This window comes from Rhinichthys klamathensis, unplaced genomic scaffold (genome assembly GCF_029890125.1).
Source record: "Rhinichthys klamathensis goyatoka isolate OS25496 unplaced genomic scaffold, OSU_Roscu_1.1 h1tg000044l_1, whole genome shotgun sequence".
Classification (NCBI taxonomy): domain Eukaryota; kingdom Metazoa; phylum Chordata; class Actinopteri; order Cypriniformes; family Leuciscidae; genus Rhinichthys; species Rhinichthys klamathensis.
The window spans coordinates 947,155-969,055 of record NW_026606591.1 but is presented as its reverse complement, the minus strand read 5'-3'; the positions used below and the strand labels follow the sequence as shown (position 1 = coordinate 969,055).

The window sequence follows — 21,901 nt, the reverse complement described above, 5'->3', positions numbered from 1 at the left end:
GCTGGAATGGGATGGACAAAAATTCCAGTGTCAAGAATTCTGATAAAGACTTAAGCAAGGAAAATGAAACTACTGGCAAAGGTGGTCCGACTCCTACCAACCCCTGGGACAAGGATATTGCATACAGTTGCAACCTTTGACTATTTACCACAATGTTAAATGTTAGTATAACTACATGTTTGACTTGAAAACCCACACAAACTGATGGTGAACTTTGTTGCATCAAAAAAAACATTTACACAAGGGAATCAAAGGTTCATCCGAGATGTATGTTCAGTGATGTTTGGCTGGTTTGAGCAACGTGCAGATTGATGAGAATCACGTGAAGTGATGCTTACATATAGATTTCATTGAAATATCTCAGGTGGAATTTCGGGAACCACACATACATGAACCATTAGTTTCCCAAAATGTCAGGTGACAGTCAACATTTGAAATGGATCAAAAACGTTCATCAAAGTTGTCCCATAAGACAAGAACGGGTATTGTTAAAAATTCATGTATAACTTTCCACTTCAAATGTTGACTATACTCTATATCGGACATAAAAGATTTTGTTTGTTTATATTGTCCAATTAAACCCATAAATACGCCATAAAATCAGGAGTTTTGTGGCTTTTAGAATCGATTTTCAGTGAAAATCAATCTACGAATGCATATTAGGTTTATTATCTCAACACTTTGCAAGATTCTTGATAAATGAATGCTTGCATGTATAGTTCAGACAAAATTGCAAGAATAATAGCCCATTAATGAGATACAGGATTATATCCTTATTCATAAATCAAAAGCAATGCTGACGACTGCCTTACTGTATCTCTCTCTAAACAATAAGTTGGTCTGTGCATGCGGTCAGCACTTTTTTCCGTCCCTGTCGAGGGGCCCTAAACGGCACGTCCCGCTTCAGAACCCGCACTGATGATGTTCACGTAAAGCCGAGCGGGACAGTCACACGTGTGGTGAGCGGCGCGGTCCATGACAGGGTGTTCTCCACAGCTGTTTCCTCTATGAATGTGCCTCTCTGTCTGACACCTGCTGCTAGGCTTTCAGCACGGAGCACACATGTCATGAACAGACTCAGACTCACTTCTGTCGCAGTTTGCTGAAGTCACTGTTTGGATATCACTTTCTGTTATCATCTTAACCTATATGAAATATGGCTATGTGGTGGAGGTATAAGAGAGAATGTGGGGTTATGAGCTAAAAATGAAAGTTTGCATGAAAATAATCACTGGCAGCTTGCACAAGACTTATCAAACCGTGTTATTATTGATCTTTGTGCATAATAGTACTCTCTTAATTCATTTCTATTGGTATAAAATATGCACATGATAAAAAAGATGGTACATAAAGGCTAGATTAAACTAATAAAAATAAACCAACCTAACCTGAGCAATAAGGTATGGTACCATATCTCAACATGAAATAAGTCATTCTCATTATTGATTTGGCTTTATTTTAAAGGTGCATTGCGCAACTTTTCATGTTAAAAATACCTGTTTTTCTATCCTATACATGCTTAAAGAACTGCCTGATGGGCTGAATGAGCCCTTCTCTGCGCACTGAGATTGCCTCTATAATCCATACAGTAAAATATATAAGAGGGATTCGGGCTCGAATTTGAGACTGGGCGTGACGTCATGCGCGTTCACGCTCACCAGGCTGTGTCTCGCAGGTTTGTGTATTCGCCGGCGCCGCCATTCTCCGCATCAGCGAAGACAACTCGTGCGTCAAAGGTAGAAGATGGATTCAAAGAGACCGGCTTGTAGTCCATTCCAAACCCCAACGCAAACTCCACGTAAAGTAAAGAAAAATTTTGTCTAGTGCCACCAAAAGGTCCAAATTGGAGTCAGACAGGCGTCGGAGTAAGACGAGAGTCAACCTCGGGAAGGCATTCAACAAATGGAGAGATCTCCGGTCTGCTCTTGGTCTCAAACGGGATCCTCAGTTGGCTTTTTTCTTGATAAAACGGTAAGATATAGCCCAGTCTCTAATGTTTGATACGGCCAATCTATGTATGACAACAAATGACGATGCGTAAAATGTGTAATGCTTTAGCGTAAGCTAGATACATGTACAATCAGAATTGGTTTTACTACCATTGTTAGTGAACAGTTTCATAAACTAGGAATTGTGTTCGGAAGAATAGTACAACATGAAACAATAAAAGATGCGTGTGGTCCATGAGCGTGCACAACTCTGGTTGCAGTTTCGCTTGTCGCCAGAGGGGGCGTAGTTCTGCAAAAACTCAGAGACTTGCGTTTTGCACCTTTAACATTACGTTTTTTTTTGTTTTTTAAAGAAAGCACAAGCACATAATGGTACATTTACATGACAATGATGTGTTAAAAACGGAAAAGTTTTTCCTTTGCGTTTTTCATGTACAGACAAAACGATCCCGTTCACAAGGATCCTCGAAAAGACTTAAAACGCTGTATTATTCATGCCAGGCCAGTAGATGGCGATGTCACTTTGTAAAAAAACACACAAAAAAAACACTACAAGCCTATAGACTAATCATGTACACATGCGCATGATGTCACCGTTCTCACAAATGCACGTTTTTGAGGTTTACACGGAGACGATAGAGGTATCGTTTTCAAAAATGTGCACTTTGAAACCCGTTTTCAAAAGTTTACATTTTCAGGCCCCCAAAACGCTGTTGTTGAGTACATGAACAGCCAAAGCGCATAAAACGTTTGACTTTTTTAGATGAAAACGGTGTTTTGTAAACGGCCCCTTAAATAATATAAAACAGTATATAGGCTAGTTTTTTCCCAAACGTATTATTGTGGCCCTCGCCAGTCTCTCGCTCGCCCATGCTCACACTCTCCTGCTTATTTCAACTAAAAACAGAAAACTTTTTTATGCGTTTGGCCAGTCATTTAGCATGACAGCTCCAGGGATCTTTTCGATAGGATCCCCTGTTATTGTAAGTACAGTGCTTAGCATAAGTGAACACACACATGCTAAAGTTGACTAAAAAGAGGGATAAAAAATCATCTTTTGGAAATTTATATTAATGCCTTAATTAAAAAAATGAGGAAAAATCCAACCTTTAAGGACACCAATTTTCTTTGTGAATGAATAATGTATCGTAAATAAATAAATGTTCTTCCTTAAAATGCAGGGTGCATAAGTCAGGACTTATGGACTATGTTAAATTCCCATTTAGCGGCAGGCAGATTTATATTTTTAAAGGCCAGTTATTTCATGGATCCAGGATACTATGCATCCTCATAAAGTTCCCTTGGCCTTTGAAATTAAAATAGCCCCACATCATCACACACCCTTCACCATGCCTATGATCGGCATGGTTTTATATAGCCTATGGTTTGATTTGCATTGAGAGATGATATTATGGAAAGTACCCCATGCCAATCTCTAATTCCAAAGGCCAAGGGAACTTTATCAGGATGCCTAGTATCCTGGATCCATGAAATCCATGATCCTGACTGTATTTTAAGGAAGAGCATTTATTTATTTACGATATTATTCATTCACAACGAAAATTGGTGTCCTTAAAGGTTGGAGTTTTCCTCATTTTTTTTAATTTTAATTAAGGCATTAAGATCAATTTCCAAAATATGCTTTTTTATTCCTCTTTTTAGTCAACTTTAGCATGTGTGTGTTCACTTATGCTAAGCACTGTATGTGTATGTATGTATTCGTAACATATGCCTTGACCTGCTGATGGCAATGTAGCATGACAGATGGCAAAATCATTGGATCGATGTTACACAGAATCAGTGAATGTTTCCTTGAGTTATCCTGAAATATAACTGTTAAAACACATCTGGTGGAACATGAAATCTTCCCTTTTGACCAGGTCATCGACAGAAAATTTGTTTTGCTCCACAATCACTAATCACTGAAGAAAGACTCCAGCCATAAAATACAATAGGACACAAAACAACAAAACAATACAATGCAATAAAATGCAATACATTCAAATACAATACAATCAAATAAATAACAATTACAATCAAATAAAAATTAAATACAATACATTAAAATAAAATAATTTTAAATGACATTTGTTGTTTTTCTGTGTAACTGTATGGTATCCTCCATCTATCATATTTGCAGCTTTACCGGCAACAGTTCTCCCTCCTATATAGCTGTATCAACTGGCCGGGTTCAATTCAGTGGCATAACAGAAACCAGCTACTTGTAGGCCTATATGATGATGAATGCACAGCTGTAAAGAGAAGATGCCTTAAGGCTAATGGCCATGTACACGCAGCATGTACACGCAGCAGCAGAAGGTTCACCGCGGGTGACGTCACGTCCCCTTTCACCCAGTTTCTGCTGCTCGCGAGGTTACTATCGGTCATATCAGCCCTGCAGAAGCACTGCTCTCTCTAGACCTGCATCTCTCTGCGCTGTATTACACTCATAATGTCGTTTTTATCAATCAATCAAGCGAACTTTATTTATAAAGTGTTTTAAAACAAGCGAAGTCGACCAAAGTGCTGTACAGAAAAAGAAATAAAAGACATCAAATATATTTTATCTTTTAAAATACATAGCCTAGCATATAGGCTAATACAAATAAACAAATCAAGAGACATAGGCCTAAAACATATGGAAAATAAATATAACATAGACACAATAAAATAAATAAACAAAATGGAAACGTCAGGTGTCAAAGGCCATGGAGAAAAGGTTTATACACTCAATTTACTTGATAGTTAGTTACACTTGGTTATTAGCATGTGTAGGCTAATAGTGTAGCAAATGTTTAAAGAAATGAGTTCTGCAGGCTATCGCGCAACGGCAGGTCAATGAAATGAATAGATTTTGGTAAATAAACGTAGAACAAAATGTATAAAACGTCTACGTTTATTCAAATGTAAGAAGTGATGCTGCCCCCGTATTCGGAACTATATTTATCCAGCACCCCCTCCCCCTTCGCGGGGTTACTGTCGGACAAACCGACTCTTTGTGCTCAGCTGCTGAGAGGAGCCTGGAAATAAGGAAATATTTGCTTCCTTGGCTAAATATTGTTCGACTTCGCACAATTCCATCATTTTAAATCATGTCAGATGGCTAATTTTGGAGGAAACTCGCCGCGCACACGCTTTTTCCCCCGAGTACGCGCGCGAGGAGTTCTTGAGAGCGATATAAGTTAGATATTATTATACATTTTGAAAATCTAATGACCAACTTTGTTGCGCTCGCCTTTCAACCGAGATTATTATGATGTAGCAAATATATACTGAGTAGACTATGGCTTAGTCAGTGCTTCTGCGTTTAGACCCCATGTTCGTCGTCTCGGGTCGGGTATCATAACAGACGTGTCCCAGCAAAACATTTAGACGTTTAATGACCGTTGAAAAGACGTCTCTCCGACACGTCCCGTCATGGTTGAAAAATAGTTCCAAGATGAAAGTTGAACGGACGTCTTTGACGTTATCTGTTCTATGTTAAATGATTTTTAGCGATTTATGTCCTACCGCGACTATTTTTGGCCGCAGGGACACTTTGCCGTACGTCGGACCGATGTTTGCTGGGGTATAGGCCTAATAACGCCACAATAAACCGTTTTTCTTTGCAAAAGTCATTAGGAAAGCACGTTTTACGTCGTTACAGGCAATGAATCAGATCGCATGCAAAGACAACATTTAGCTGCTGTGGGATATTAAATTCATCAACAAAAACCGAGGCGCGTGCTCTTAAAAGGGCAACAGTTGAAATTCACGCTGCTGTTATGTGTGTCAATGTAAACTAGCTGGAGCTGCACACAGTTCAGCCTCTCGTTATATATCAGTTGATAAGTGATTTTCGCCACAGGCTTGCTGCCAAGTGCTGTGGCATTGCTTAGCAACAAGCAGGTGACGATAAAACTATATAAAACACTAAAGTACCATGGGACAGTTTTGGTATTGGATGGTAATGCCGTGGTATGGAATTATTAACATATTCATCTGTAGCTATATGTTCAGAAAAGCACCATGGTAGCACTTTGAGGATGATCTACTCATTTAAAGGGATAGCTCACCCAAAAAAATTCAATTCTGTCATTAATTACTAAGCCTCATGTTGAGCTTCAGCAAGAACCAATGAGGTTCGTTCCCACACCTCAAGGAGGTTCAGTTGAGCTTCTGTTTATGTTCGTTGATCAATGTTTAAATGTGAATAAAAACCTAAATGAAATCTGTTCATTATAGCAGCCTATATAAAGCGATTGAGTCTCTTCAGAAAATTTGGACTAAACCACTTAATTAAAATGGATACATTTCACGATCTCTATGCAAAGTTGTCAAGCTGTCAATGGAGGGACAGAAATCTCATCAAAAAGATAACTGAAAAAAAAAAAGATTTATTTTTTCATCAAAAATAAATTTTATCAAAAAGATCTTAATTTGTGTTCCGAAGATGAACGAAAGTTTTGGTTTTGGAATGACATGAGGATTTTTGATGGAACAATTCCTTTAAGTCTCAGCAAAGTCACATGTTTATTGAGTTGACCACAGTCTGAATATGTAACTTCCTCTGTAAGCTTAAACTTGGTTGTGGGTTTTTTTGCAAAGAGTTGTCACATACCATGTTTTAGATGCTTTGTTTATCTCTGCTCGCTCTCTCGCTGTCGTCCTCTGTGTCAACAGCGCTGTGTCATCCCCGAGGCTCAACTCCACAATACTGGCAGAGGATACTGGGGCAGGAGGTCAGAGTTATTCACTTGGCAGCCTCACGGCCTTCATAAACACAAAGAGATGATCGCCCTGAAAAACAGGATGAAAGTGCTGAACACATGACCAAAAACACAAAAGCCACAATGCTACATTCCCTCAGTATTCAAATCAAAATCATTGTGCTGTTTTTGACTGTGTGTTAGAAACAGACAAGTCAGATTCTGCTTTTCTGAATGATGTTTGATTCACAATCTCACTGAATATCATTGCTTTTCCTGTGTAAACTTGACATGAAATACTTTTGGGTAGTTGACACGTCCTGCAGTGTGACATGTTGTACTCCATTTTACACTATTTTAAAGTGCATTTTGCAATTATTTATATTTATAATGCATGCAGCTTTTATGACGTCATATTAAAAGACTACACAGAAAAATTATCACATTGCATTTAAAAAAAGAAGAGGGGTTAAAAATTGTGAAACGGTTATAAGACCTCAGTTACACACTTCCATGTATATTTATATAAATTGTAAAAACCCCAGACACGATGCGTTCATTAACTACACAGATGCATTGTCATTAATGGGTAACTTTTCACAGTTATCCGGACCAGTGATGCAGAAAGTCCAGGAAGCAAGTCAACAGAATGCTCTTCCTGTATCTTCCGAAGTTTAAGAATATGCGAACGGGACACAACTTGATATTTTCTCCAAAGATTCTATATTAAAAAACATAAGCTGACGTAAACTTTAAACCGCTGTTGTTGTGCATACATCTCCCATTTGCTATGCTTTATTTTGCATGATAGATGGATTTCTAGGACAATTCATCTATTAAATTGCTAAGCTAGTTCTGTATATCTGTCTTGCTCAGTATCTTCATTCAAGGCCCATGCAGCCCTGAGTTGTGTCTAAGTGTTTTACAGCCTGCCTTCATTTCTCTGAGGTCCTGATGACCCGGAGAGTAGATATTTTTACTCAAACTTCATTTAGTTGATATTTTAGATTTGGTTTGTTATCCCTGCTGGGGGAAAAAAAAACACTTACACCAGTCGAATCCAGTTTGCAATCAATTAAATATGCTGAACACAAACTTGGCTAGAATGTGAGACCAACTTAAACCAGTAAATCATCTAAAGTTTTTTTTTTCTTCAGAAGGGAAGTCAGATTACGAAATGTAGCCTACCACTGAAAAAAAAATGGGAATTGACAATAACTTTGACACTGACATAGGCCTGGTTTCACAGACAAGGCTTAGATTAAGCCAGGATTAGGCCTTAGTTTAATTAGGACATTCAACATACCTTAAAAAAACATTACATTGCATCTTGAGACAAAACAATGGCACAGCAAATGTAAGATAAGTCAGTGCATGTTGCTTTCAGTTAAAACAGCTCCAACATGCATTTTAGTCTGAGACTATATCTTAAGCCTTGACTGTGAAACCGGGGTTAAATGTCTTAATATGTCCAATTATGAATCAGTTAAGCCTGTACTAACACTGCGCAATCCCTATTTCAGACAGACAATATAATTAATATTACATTAATAATATTTGTTGTATAAACGTCTACAGCGCGTAATGTAAGATGCGTAAAATAAAGTGAAAAAGCGTATTTTGTGCACATCCACGTTGCCCTTTTAAGAGCTGTTTTGGGTCCGCACGTGCGTTCCATATATGGAGGCTCGAACACAAACAGCAGCGCTTTCCTGACCGACAGTAACCTCGCGCATCGCTTTCGCTATAAAAGGATGGAGGAGAGGAAAAAAGTCCGTCCATAGAGAACAAAACACGACCAGTACAATATCGCCGTGAGAGCGTTAAAACAGCTGTTTCTCTTCTCGCCTTAAAAGGATTTACAGTTTAGGGCTATATGAAATAAGGAATAATCATTTCGGAGCAAGAAAAAACGGTGAGTAAAATGTTGTTTCATTCTTTTTTTGAGCAGTGATCTGGTGTTAATTTATATTTTTCACTAATTCATTGACACACATTTTTGCTTAAGCTTACTAATTCAGTCAGTTGTTGTTGCTTCCCCACAAATTACGTGCTTTTTTATCGTAAACATTTGGTGTATGAGTGAGTTGTGAAGCATTGAAAGCTTCGTGGCAGTTATGCTGAAAACTGATTACAATTGTCATGTTTATCGTTTACTTATCACGACACGTAAACATATGCATATTTGAACCCCCTGCTTCTTTAATCAGAAACGCTGTTGTTGTTTTTCTTCAACGCTTGCACGGTGTCTTTTGTCACCGTGTCTTTTGTCATAAACACTTGATGAGTTGTGATGTATTAAAAGCGTCGTGGCAGCTATTAATTTCGAAAAGGTCTGTATGATTGACTACAATTTTCATTCGTAAGCTATTGAAGTTATGACAACTTGAAAAGACAGTTGAACAAAGAAAACTGTGATGCTCCAGCAACCGCGAAATGACCGAGAGTAACCTCTTCTCTGCGGAACAATGAAAAGAGCTCTTCAACTCTTCTGCATCTTTAAAACATCATGATTATAAACATATTTGGTGGTAAAAACAGCAGTAAAAGGTCTATAGTTCGGTTTATTTTCGTATTTTGCTCCACAGAAGTAATTTGTGGCAATGATTGAATTGTAAACAATGATGCCCTTACATCATCTTTCTTGGACATGTTTTAAATCTGTCGTGATGGACAGGATTGATTTATCTTGCTTTAAGTGCGAACAACTGAGCCTAAAGCAAATTATATTTGGTGTGTATGTGCAAGAATTGGTTGGCTTAGCAGCTACGAGGCGAGAGAAGCGATTAATGAAGAAAATGGTAAACAAGGAGAAAAATAAGAAAAAGAACGCGTCCACTAGGGACGCTGTTTATGATGTTATGTATGAAAAACACAAGCATAAGAATCACATTACCTCAGACAGATCCGTATCTGCACAAACAGTACAAAAAATGAAAGATTTAACACATAGGCTATACCAATGAATGATACAGGTCTTTAGACAGAGACGAAGGCAAATATAGGTAATGATGATACAAGGAGAAAATGAATAGAAATGTAGAAGAAATGTATTCTCAAGTTGCTTTCATCCTTTTTTTTTTTTTTAAATGCATGTTTTATGGGTTTCTTACCAAATGCAACAAAATGGCTTCTTGTGTGCTGATTATGCCAGTGCCACACTGTCTTGGAGTTGATGGACAAAAGTTTTAAAAATGAATCAAATGTATGTATATCAAAATTACTTTTAAATCAGAAATTTTAAATATTAGTAGTAGTAGCAGTAGTATTTTAGTATTTTTGAATAACTTAATTGATCCACAGGGTGGGGGAAAATGACACGTCATGCCATTCCATTGACTCATACATTTTCTCAGAAATGATAACTTTTAATTTATATTGAAAATGCATTAGACAATTTAATCAAAACACCAGCAGGACATCGTGATTTACGATTTAGTTCATTATGAAACGTACCAACCCACACACTGGCACTTCTTGAAGTTTTCTGATAACAAATGAAAGTGAAAAGAACAGATAAGATGAACGACTTGAAGATAAGCTACTGTATGTCAATGCCAAAACCTTGTGTTTGAATTATTATTTTACCTTGCTAACTTAAAGTAGGCATGAAACGGAAGTTGTGATTAGTCTTTTCTTCCCTATGTGAGTGAAATGGCTTCTCAAACAAGACAAAATGTAGGGCAGAACTAGGGTGCTTTGTCCCGCATCCCGCGAAACGTAAGCAATGTCGCGCATTTCAAAATAAAATAGTGCGACTAAACAATGCGATTGGCATTTAAAAATCCAAGACTGGGGAAATAACCAACCAATGCATTCGTAGAAAAGGATTTTTTCCCGCTGATGACGACTGTGTGGACGGAACAAATTAACCATTGTAGAAATCATCTTCGTCTAGACACGTACTAGATAACATCCTTATTAAACCTGCCAGATCCAACAACAACACAAAAATACAAGTTCGAGATGCACTGAATCCGGTAACATTTATTGTTTGCATAGTCTAATAAAGGAAAATAAACTAGGCCTAGTTACTACTTAAGGACATTCTTTAATATAAAATGTGATTTTTTTTACCTTCTAGCCTGTTATTCAGTTCATTATATTTAGTAGACAAAATAGGTCCCATAAATCACATTGTATCACTCAAAGCAAATTGAATGCTAGTCACAGAGTCTGTCACAATTAACAAAGCTTATTGACAATTTAAAACGTTATCATCCAACCTGATGGCAAACAGACTTTCCAACTAATGTAAATCAATATTTACATAGTACGATAGTTGTAAATGTATCTCTCTCACACCGTGTCCTGCATTGTCCCGCAAAATTACATCTACTGTCCTGCAACAGAGCAAGGTCACCCTCGATTTTGTCCATTGGGAATTGATCGGATGGTTGTGGTTTGCTATTGGTTGATCTCATGTGAGTGACAGGTTGCTCCGCCCTCACGGCGGTAAACGCATCATCAGAGATGTTGCTACAAGATGGAGGGGAAGTTATTTTGTTCAAGGATTATGAGTCACACAAATTAAAAGCACAAATAGATCATTTGTAATAAACACTGTGATATTCCATAAAAAAAACCAAAAAAAAAACAAGAATTGTCGATTTTGATTTCATGGTGACTTTAATCGCTGATTATAAATGAATGCATTTTGTCAGTAAAACTATCCAAAGGCTTTTTGTTGTCACTGTTATGTTGACTACTTCCTTTTCTGCCTCAATTCTCCAAATCAAATCACAAACCGGTTGAAATGTTAGTTGGAAATTCTCACAATCTGTTGAATGTTTACTCGTCCTAATGTCTATGTTTACTTTTTAATGCAACTCTTAGTCAGTGGTGATGATGTCACAGCACCCATATTATAAAGTCCACCTCAGATAAAGCTGGCATGAGATACTTGACCTGTATTTGAGCGTTCCACAGATAGATGACCACAGTTGAACGAATTGAGAGCTTGGCATCATTATCTTTACACCTCTTTTCTTGACAGTTGCCAGAGGCGGCGCGGACAGTGTGGAGCCGTGGCAAGATGGCATTCTCCACTCAGTTGGGCTTACTGTTGTGGAAGAACTTCACTTTCCGACGGAGACAGACTGTAAGTTCATACCAAATGCATTGAGATTTGAACTGAATGCAGTTACTGAATGCAACAATCAAAATGCATTTCATATGCAGCAAAACGAATGCCTTTTTGTAGCATATGGAGTCCCTAGGCTCCCATTTTTCTGTATGGGGACATCTGTGAGGTTCTGGAGGTCACCAACCCTCGTATTGAAAGGACTGAATAAATACATAAATAAAAAGACAATTTGTGGATTTGTGTTTAAACACTTTATTGTGTGGCAAGTTGCTGTTGAAGAAACTGTAAAGTAGTTGTTATCAACCTTTCCTTTAAGAAGTCCAGAAAGAGAATGCACCCCAAAAACTGTTTAAATGATCATGATATTGGTACGCACACGACAGCACATGCATGTAGTTGGCACTGACTGTATGAACTGGAGGTTCAGATGCCTTGTCAGCAGGAAGCCCAACAACCGTCATGATAAACAGGATTTTCCTGACTTCGCTAGAATAGTTAAATCAGGACCTGTGAACAGCAGAGAAGAAGTTGTGTAAAGAACCAAAGCAATCCAGGATGTAAAGTTTGAACAAATGAGTGATTATATCACACTATTGTGTTCTTTCTTTTCCAGATTCAGCTTTTGATTGAGATAATATGGCCGCTCTTCATCTTTTTCATCTTGATATCTGTCAGAATCTATTATCCTCCCTACGAGCAACATGAATGTAAGTGGCCTAAGATGGGCCAACAAACACACAAACAAACATTTATTTTGCTTCTAAATTGTTTTTACAACCACAGAATGAGATTTAGCTTCGGTTAGAAAGTGTTTTTCTTGCCCAATACAGCAATCTAGTTTAAATAAACTAAATTGCACAGAACTTTGAAGCTTATTTCACTTTCATTATATTCTTCTAAAGCCTATTTGTAGTAACTACTTTAAAATGCAGAATGTTTGCACTGTCAGTTTAAAATGATCCTAAATATATTTTATTTAATGTCCTGTGTCACTCTGTCTTACTTCATTCATGTGTCAATATTTGCTCCACTTTGGAAATCACACTGTTCCCAAGGGAGGTCAAGGACAGCAAAACAGCTCCAAGAACCGCATGAAATTTGATATATCGCAAGATCTCCGAAACACAGTTTTCTTGCAGTGTGTCAGTCCCTGTACTTTGAACTAAAATAACTAAATGTTAGCCTTTTTTTAGTTAGTTAGTTAGTTAGTTAGAAAGATAGAAAACACCTTTCAAACATAGGGGAAAGAATTTCTGCAGGGATGTTTCCTGGAATTATGTTATAAAGTGCAAAGTGTAATCTTGTCCATGTGCATAGATAGTGTAAAATACATAACCTTTTCATCCAATTAACTCTTTATAGAACTAACATAACACTTCTTTTGAAAGGTATCAGTTTAAAGCCATCTTGATCAGTGATGGGAATAACGGCGTTATAAATAACGCCACATTTTTAAATAATGCGCCGCATTTTTTTGGCAGTAACGGTAACGGCGTAATTGATTACTCTTCTCATCTTAATAACGCCGTTACCGTTACTGCCAAAAAAATGCGGCGCGTTACTATAACTGATGAAGCTGTTTTTTTTTTCATCAGACCAACTAGATCTCTGAGCGAGAGGCAAATACTTTTTTACTGTTCTTCCTTGGTTAGTGGGCAGAGCACGAGACAAGCGCATAAATGCTGACGATTGGCTGAGGTAGAGTAAAATGTCATTGTAAGCCAATCAGAGGTAGAGTTGGGTGGATGTTCGAAAGCACGCATAGTAGTGATGGGCATTCGGCTCTTTTGACTCAGCTCACTGAAAAGAGCCGGCTCTTTTGGCTCACAAACGGCTCTTTAAATGACTTTGACTATAATATTTAAATTTTTATTACATAATTATTTAATTTCTATAGGCTAAATTTGTAAAAATAGAGTCGCTCTTCAGATATGCGAGCCAGCTCCCCACGTTCACCTAAAAGAGGCGAATCGCGAACGACCCATCAAAAGCTCATTCGCGAACGAGTCGATCCATCATCACTAACGCTCATTCGCGAACGACCCATCATCACTAACGGCTAACGCTCATGAATTGCGAACGACCCATCATAACGCATAGTCGGACAGGGTAGAGGTGGGGTCACATTTGAGCATTTAAAATTTAATTTTACTTGAAAGTAACGCAATAGTTTCTTTCTTAAGTAACTAGTTACTTTTAAAATTTGTAACCGAGTAACTAATTTAGTTACTTTTTGGAAGAAGTAACTAGTAACTGTAAAAAATTACTTTTTAAAATTAACTTGCCCAACACTGATCTTGATGATATCCAAAAAATCCTTTAAAGTTAACATGACTTATCTAGTTCAGTCATGAAACTATGGCACAAGCTGATTGGTCCTTTACATGCAGTCTGCAAGCAATCACATCATTACCGCATGGCACACTCTGATTGGCCTCTGCTGATCCTGCAGCCAATGAGATTGCTTGCTCAACATTTAAATAGTCTGGTTCAGTGTTTGCTGTACGCCATACAATCCGCAATCAGAGTTACTCTGAAAGCCTCCACCTCCCCAGCTCCACCTGCCTAGATCTGATGTGGGATATATCCATATCTGTCTATTTATGCAGTAGCAAGTCCATACGTGCAATAATCAACAGCAGCAGCGTAGCAGATCTAGTTCACCAAGACCAAATACATCAACATATCATCAATAACATGCTAAAACTAGTCTTAATTTGAAATAAAAATAATAATTTACTGTATCGCACGTTTTTGATCTCATTGTGCATGATTAGTCTGTGCACGTTACTCCAAATGAAATAAACTATTCCATTTTTATTCCATTAAACACTTCAGATTACAGAAATATGGTTGCAAATGGCATTTCATTTGTTGTAAATCTGATTGCTTTGTTCTATTATTCCAGGCCACTTTCCCAATAAGGCCATGCCCTCTGCGGGGACTTTACCATGGGTGCAGGGCATCGTCTGCAATGCCAACAACCCTTGTTTTCGCTACCCTACGCCTGGAGAGACGCCCGGAGTGGTGGGAAACTTCAATGACTCCATGTAAGTGAATCAAGATTTGGGCCTGCATTGGATTTTACAGTACTTTATATGTACTATTAAAAAAACAAAACACTTTCCAACAAGTTTTTAATTATGTGAGTGTCGCTGTCATCATTTACAGCATCTCCCGACTGTTCATCGATGCCAAGAAAATTCTCCTCTACAGCCAACAAGACAAGAGCTTCGAAGGTTTCAAAGGACTCGTCCGGGCCTTGAGAAAACTGCAGAGGAACACTGAAGGTCTGGCACCTTTAAACACCTATGTGCTTCTTTCACAACATTTGGTTTTGTAGTAATTTAAATGTTGTACTTTAAAATATGCACACTTTCATTCAAAAGTTTGGGGTCGGTGCTTATAAAGGCTGCATTTATTTGATCAGAAATGCAGTTAAAAAACAGTAATATTGTAAAAATGTAATTTATTCCTGTGATCAATGCTGAACTGTCAGCATCATTACTCCAGTCTTCAGTGTCACATGATCCAATATGATGATTTGAAACCTTTCTTATTATTACCAATGTTTAAAGCAGTTGAGCTGTTTCATATTTTTGTGGAAACCTGATACATTTTGAAGTCTTTAGTGTCACTTTGGATCAATTTAATGTGTCCTTGCTGAACAAAGTAATCGTTTCTTTAAAAAAATTGTACTGACCCCAAACTTTCGAACACTAGCGTATTTTACCAAAAACAGCATTGTTATTGGTTCAATTTGTTGTTAGTACTAAGTATTGTACTAAAAGAATGGAATCATTATCAGAATCGATAAATTTCTGAATCTTTAGTGTTTCCTTCACCACTGTTGAGTTAATGTTTTGTAAGTCTATTGCGAAAGATTTGTGTCAATTCCTCTATTGGTATCAAGTTTCACAGTTTCTAAATGTCACTCTGCCACTTATTTGACACTTATTTGACACTGAGCATTATTTACTCTCATATTTGCCTCAGTATTTGTTGATAACTAAGCTGGGCCAGTGTGCGGTGAAGTTTTAGTAGTGAGTTCCCAACGGGGATCGGTGTACCCAATGAAAGGGAAACACCAGAGGGATTCGTGTGTCTGTTTCCTGTCAGACATCCGGCTTAGGTGTCCACAATTTAGGTTTCAGGGTTGAACCTTTACATAGCTCTTCAAATAAGAAACATGTTCTCTTTTAGATATGTTTGATTATTGAAGTGTTACAATCTGCTTGTTTTTTTCTATTGCATAAGGGCCTGTTTACACCTGGTCACTTCTTGCTTTTTTACTGATCAGATCTGATTTATCAAAAAGATTCCATTTACACCCGGTCACATAAATGTGTTTTCGCAAAACGGATATAAATCCGATCTTCAATTCCCGCGCTATATGCAGATTTAATGGAGTTCATGTCATTGAAAGCAACAGATATGACCTGCAATTTATTGATCATCAGCTAATTTCAAAATCAAAGACCGCAATAGGAGAGAACGGCAACAGCACTGGTAAGATCATTTCGTTTATTTAATTTAAATGAAGATGATTGTGCGTTAAGCGTCTGCGACTTACTTTCACTTTGATTTGCGATAGATTGCACGTTGGCTTGATGAATAGATGCTCATCTGCTCATCTGCGGTGATGCGTTCTGCAGTAGTGCCATCATATTTGGCTATAACATGACATATAGCCTATAACACGCTCTCACACGTTTATTTTTTAGCATTGTTGGGAGGAGTAAAATTTAGATATGTGGTTTCAAAAACCAGATGCATTTACACTTGTCCAGTTTTGTCTGTTTCCTCCTGATGTGGTTTGAGCGATCGGATTCAAATCCGTCTTGAATGCGTTTCGGAGGGCATTTACACCTGGTCTTTTCGTGATCGGATAGGTATCCGATCACAGAAAACGCATGAAGTGGCCAGGTGTAAACAGCCCCTAAAAGATAGTGATGTTCATAATGGCATTAAAGGTGCAGTAATTTTTGAGAAACGCTTTTGTAAGTGGATCGGACCGAGTGCCACAACATACCTGTAGCCAATCAGCAGTAGGGGGCGTGTCAACTCATGATGGGGGAGGAGAGAGTGAGCTAATCAGCAGTAGGGGGCGTGTCCACTCATGATGGGGGAGGAGAGAGTGAGCTAATCAGCAGTAGGGGGCGTGTCCACTCATGATGGGGGAGGAGAGAGTGAGCTAATCAGCAGTAGGGGGCGTGTCCACTCATGATGGGGGAGGAGAGAGTGAGCTAATCAGCAGTAGGGGCGTGTCCACTCATGATGGGGAGGAGAGAGTGAGCTAATCAGCAGTAGGGGGCGTGTCCACTCATGATGGGGGAGGAGAGAGTGAGCTAATCAGCAGTAGGGGGCGTGTCCACTCATGATGGGGGAGGAGAGAGTGAGCTAATCAGCAGTGGGGGCGTGTCCACTCATGATGGGGGAGGAGAGAGTGAGCTAATCAGCAGTAGGGGGCGTGTCCACTCATGATGGGGGAGGAGAGAGTGAGCTAATCAGCAGTAGGGGCGTGTCCACTCATGATGGGGGAGGAGAGAGTGAGCTAATCAGCAGTAGGGGGCGTGTCCACTCATGATGGGGGAGGAGAGAGTGAGCTAATCAGCAGTAGGGGGCGTGTCCACTCATGATGGGGGAGGAGAGAGTGAGCTAATCAGCAGTAGGGGGCGTGTCAACTCATGATGGGGGAGGAGAGAGTGAGCTAATCAGCAATAGGGGCGTGTCAACTCATGATGGGGAGGAGAGAGTGAGCTAATCAGCAGTAGGGGGCGTGTCCACTCATGATGGGGGAGGAGAGAGTGAGCTAATCAGCAGTAGGGGGCGTGTCCACTCATGATGGGGGAGGAGAGAGTGAGCTAATCAGCAGTAGGGGCGTGTCAACTCATGATGGGGAGGAGAGAGTGAGCTAATCAGCAGTAGGGGGCGTGTCCACTCATGATGGGGGAGGAGAGAGTGAGCTAATCAGCAGTAGGGGCGTGTCCACTCATGATGGGGGAGGAGAGAGTGAGCTAATCAGCTGTAGGGGGCGTGTCCACTCATGATGGGGGAGGATAGAGTGAGCTAATCAGCAGTAGGGGGCGTGTCCACTCATGATGGGGGAGGAGAGAGTGAGCTAATCACCAGTAGGGGGCGTGTCCACTCATGATGGGGGAGGAGAGAGAATGAGCAAGAGGGAGATTTGAAGAAATACTGTAGATAGACAGATGGCTGAGAGACATTACAAAAGAGAAAACCTCAGAGGAATATCGTGGAGAAAAGAAGGGTTATGATCTGGCAAGACAACAATGATTGATTCTCATAAATTGCTTACTGCACCTTTAAGTCTTATGTGGTTGCAAAAGTGTTTTGCTATGCGGTTGCAAGGGTGTTTTAGGTGGTTGCTTTGTTGCCCTGTACAAGTATTATGTTCTGTTCCGATCCTATGGGATTTTTTACCCATTTTTCGAGATGTTTCGATGGACACTTGCATAGGCGATACTTAGACTTATAACTCATGTAACAGTTGATGAGAGAGGCTTGTGGGAGTTGATACTCACAGTTGACAGCATTTAATTAATGTTCCCGGAGGGGCTGCTGTTTGCATCTGGGGCTTGAGGAATAGGATGCTTGCTTTTCCCATCGTGGATTAGCAAGCCTCAAGAGTCAATGGTTAAAGATGATCATTTTATGCCACAGAGACACTCATGTTTCATAAGTGTGCTCTTTTTGAGGTTCTAGGAAATTGCGCTGGGGAAGAGTGAGGTATGGTAACTCATCCCATCTGGTTAAAACTGCCCTGAGGTTTTGTTAAGGGGGGTTAAACTGTTTGAGGTGATGCTATAGCAAAGAAAAAAATCGCAAATTAGATCTCTTTGATATGGCAGTTGTATCTTCTAGATGAGTAATACATTTAATGGAGACTTTCGATAAGATCTCCTAATTGTCAGATTTTTCCTGATGTGTCTCAACATCTCAAATAATCTGAGCTGTATTTGTTTTATAGCTCTATACTCTTACTCTATGTCAGTAATTTTCACTGGCTGCTTTTACTTGTCCTTGTAAAAGAGAAACAAAGTTTGATGCTGATATGAAATGGATAAAATGTTCAGGTTCTTCACATTAAAAAGCATTTTTGCACAAATTCTGCACCCTGCTCCCCCTGAAACTTTTACAGCTCATTTCCCAAGAACCTTTCCAGAATAGTAAAGCAACAATAAGAAAATGTGAAAAGTGCTCTGTGGTGATTTCAGAGATCTGGCTGGTGAATGAATGACCTGTAGTAACCCCAGAGGAGAGAGACTGACTCAAACCAGTTCATACTGATGATGAACATTCGGGAATGTTCTGACACGCAGCACAATGAGCTCTGTGGTGGAGAACACTGCTCTAGTCACTTCTGCCTTTTGTTTTCCCTCCGTCCTTACTGTGGACATCTTGCACTCGGATGATGAACTCAGAGTTGAGAGCTAAAAGGACGATTCTCTCGTGACTATAACGCAACGGCATTACCTCACTCGCTTTATCATTGAGTTAGGAAGTGCAGTAGAGTCATACTTATCACAATGTTCTGAATGACACCCTTTATTAGAAATGATAATATTCATGGTGCAATTGTGAATCACTGGTTAATTAAAAATAGCAATTATCCAGTGTTAGTCATCATGATTGAGATATGGGGCTCTATCTTGCACTCGGCGCAAATGACTTTGTACACTGACGCATGTATCATTCCTATTTTGCACCCGCGCAAAGCGGACTTTTCCCTCCACAGACGCACGTCGGTTAACTAAGAAATACACTTGCGCTCCCCGGGGCGGTTCAGCGCAAAGAGGAGGCGTGTTCCGGCGCAAACTTTCCCTCATGCTATTTTGCTGTTCTATAAAACAATTGCGCCACTGACCAGAAAAAACCTAGTCTAAAGTCAGTGGCGCGTTGCGCGTTGTTCATTATGCTATTTTAAGCGCGCATGCTTGGCCATAATGTAGCGGGTGCACAACGCGCATACACTTTGATTATCTCATCAACACAGATGCAGCAGTTTTTATTTTTGCAAATCATACATTATAACAAGGAAAAATATTAACACATGAGGGAAATCATTGTGGTGTCCATGAAAATTTAGTTTTTTTTCCTCCCACGCCTGTTTAACCGACGCTGATTTGTATGGGGATGGGAGAAACCCACCCACGATAGATAGATAGATAGATAGATAGATAGACAGTCAATAAACAGTGCCGTCTGAGGGTGTTTGCATGAGGGTTTATGCCATAGTTTACAGGTGCACGCAAAACACGCAATACAACGTCACTTCTCTGTCTTTCACGGTCCTGACAAGAACGTCGGTCTCCTCGGCTGTGAACCGCTCCTGACGCGCGCCTGGTGAATCCGCCGTTATAATAGCAATCCGCCATGCAACATGCGCACCTGCTCTTAAAGGGAATGTGAGATGACGCTCTGATTGGTTTATTCCACGTTACGCCCAAACCACACCTATGAATAATGAAGCTACTTCAGACCAACCTCTTTTAGATTTGCGCCAGGCGCAAGAGGCATTTATCCCGCCGGGAAAATAGCAACAGCGCCGGGATCCGCCCACAAAGTCACTTGCGCTTTGCGCTTTGACACTTGCGTTTCAGATCGTGCGCTGGGTGCAAGATAGGGCCCAAGATGTTATCAAACTCAAGTATCTAAAAAGCTTAGTATAGGCCTATTTATATATATATATCATGCTGACTAATATATATTTCAAAGTATTTTGCATTTTTAATTTTGTATTTGATTTCATTTATTTTATATGGTATCTACTTTTTCATATTTTTAGTCTTAAAGGGTTTTCTTTTTCTCCTAGGTTTCAAACTGAAGGACTTCCTCCATGATAATGAAACGTTGTCTGAGTTTCTCGAGAAAAATGCTACCCTGCCCAAGCATGCTGTGAGACAGATAGTGGAGGCTAACGTCAACTTGGAGAAGGTAAATGAACTCGGCAACATTCATGAGCCGCTTAAAAATCCTTCAACAACCAAATCATTAAAAAAAAGAGTATCGAATCAACACACATCAAGTACATTTTTTAGTTTGTTCTCCTGGTTTTGTCTTTAGTTACCTTCACGCATATAAACAACGCTTCATATATTTTACACTCCGTCTTGCGTAGTCATTATACGGCATGTATCCTGAGACCATTATGTAACACGTATGCTGGCTCGTACAGATATGATGCGATGTGTTTTTCAAAGCCCCGTACATGTGATCATACGCTCTCCCATGCGGATGACCTTGGTGTATTGGGATAGGAGTCGATCGGGCAGATGTTACACATGATGGATCTCCTTCGCACAGCTGTACTGAGAGAGCCGTGCACGTGCGTTTATGGTGTGTGTGTGTGGGGGGGGTGAGAAGGGGTGGAGTCACATGACTGTTGCCCTGCAGAGCTACGGCCAGAGAGCAATTCCTGGAAAACTGAGACAGGACGAGCTATTCTCACCACCTCTGACAGATGTGCTGCAAGATAGAGGCCACTTTGACAACACTACTTCATCTTTCTTAAAATATTCCCAGCGTTTCATTCTACAGCTATCATACATCAAAAAAGTAGATTCATTGTTTATTGATTCTTTAAAACAATGGCCCCAAAAAGACATTTAAACTGTATAAAACTCATTGCATTCAAAACATTCCACTAATATTTAACAACCAAAAAGTGTTAAAATACTTCTGATCTTCAAAATGAACATCAAATATGTTTTTTTATATAGTTTAAAAAACAAACTTAAAGCTTATTTAGCTTTAGCTTATTTGTGCTATCTTTATTTAAATACTACTAGTAATAAATATTACTTATAATACTTACAATATATATATATATATATTGTATATGCACCGCATGGTTTCACATAAATAATATTCATGCATTGTTTAAGTATGTTTAAGTGAAATAGTTTATGGGACCCGGTTTTTGAAAGAAAATAATACTTTTATTCAGCTATGTATTAAATTGATAAAAAAGGAAAGACATTCATAATGCTAAAAAAGATTTCAATTTCAAATAAATGCTGTTCTTTTGAGCTTTCAGAATTAATAAATAAAATAAATTTGCACAAAAATATTAATTTATAATTCTTGAGGATCATCATATTAGAATGATTTCTGAAGGATCATGTGACACTGAAGACTGGAGTAATGATGCTGAA

General features: G+C 39.1%; 1 protein-coding gene across 2 annotated transcripts in view; it reads left to right on the top strand.

Annotated features, from left to right (window-relative positions):
• Positions 1–8,367: 8,367 nt before the first annotated feature.
• The window catches only part of abca1a (ATP-binding cassette, sub-family A (ABC1), member 1A), a 52,143-nt gene continuing 38,609 nt past the window's right edge, over positions 8,368–21,901 (top strand). For both annotated transcript variants that reach the window (XM_056247227.1, XM_056247226.1), the window contains exons 1-6: positions 8,368–8,552; positions 11,634–11,738; positions 12,337–12,430; positions 14,632–14,773; positions 14,895–15,013; positions 20,560–20,681. In XM_056247227.1, coding sequence (XP_056103202.1) covers positions 11,673–11,738; positions 12,337–12,430; positions 14,632–14,773; positions 14,895–15,013; positions 20,560–20,681 — 543 coding nt within the window. In that variant the 5' untranslated portion in view covers positions 8,368–8,552; positions 11,634–11,672. The remainder of the gene's footprint in view (positions 8,553–11,633; positions 11,739–12,336; positions 12,431–14,631; positions 14,774–14,894; positions 15,014–20,559; positions 20,682–21,901) is intronic.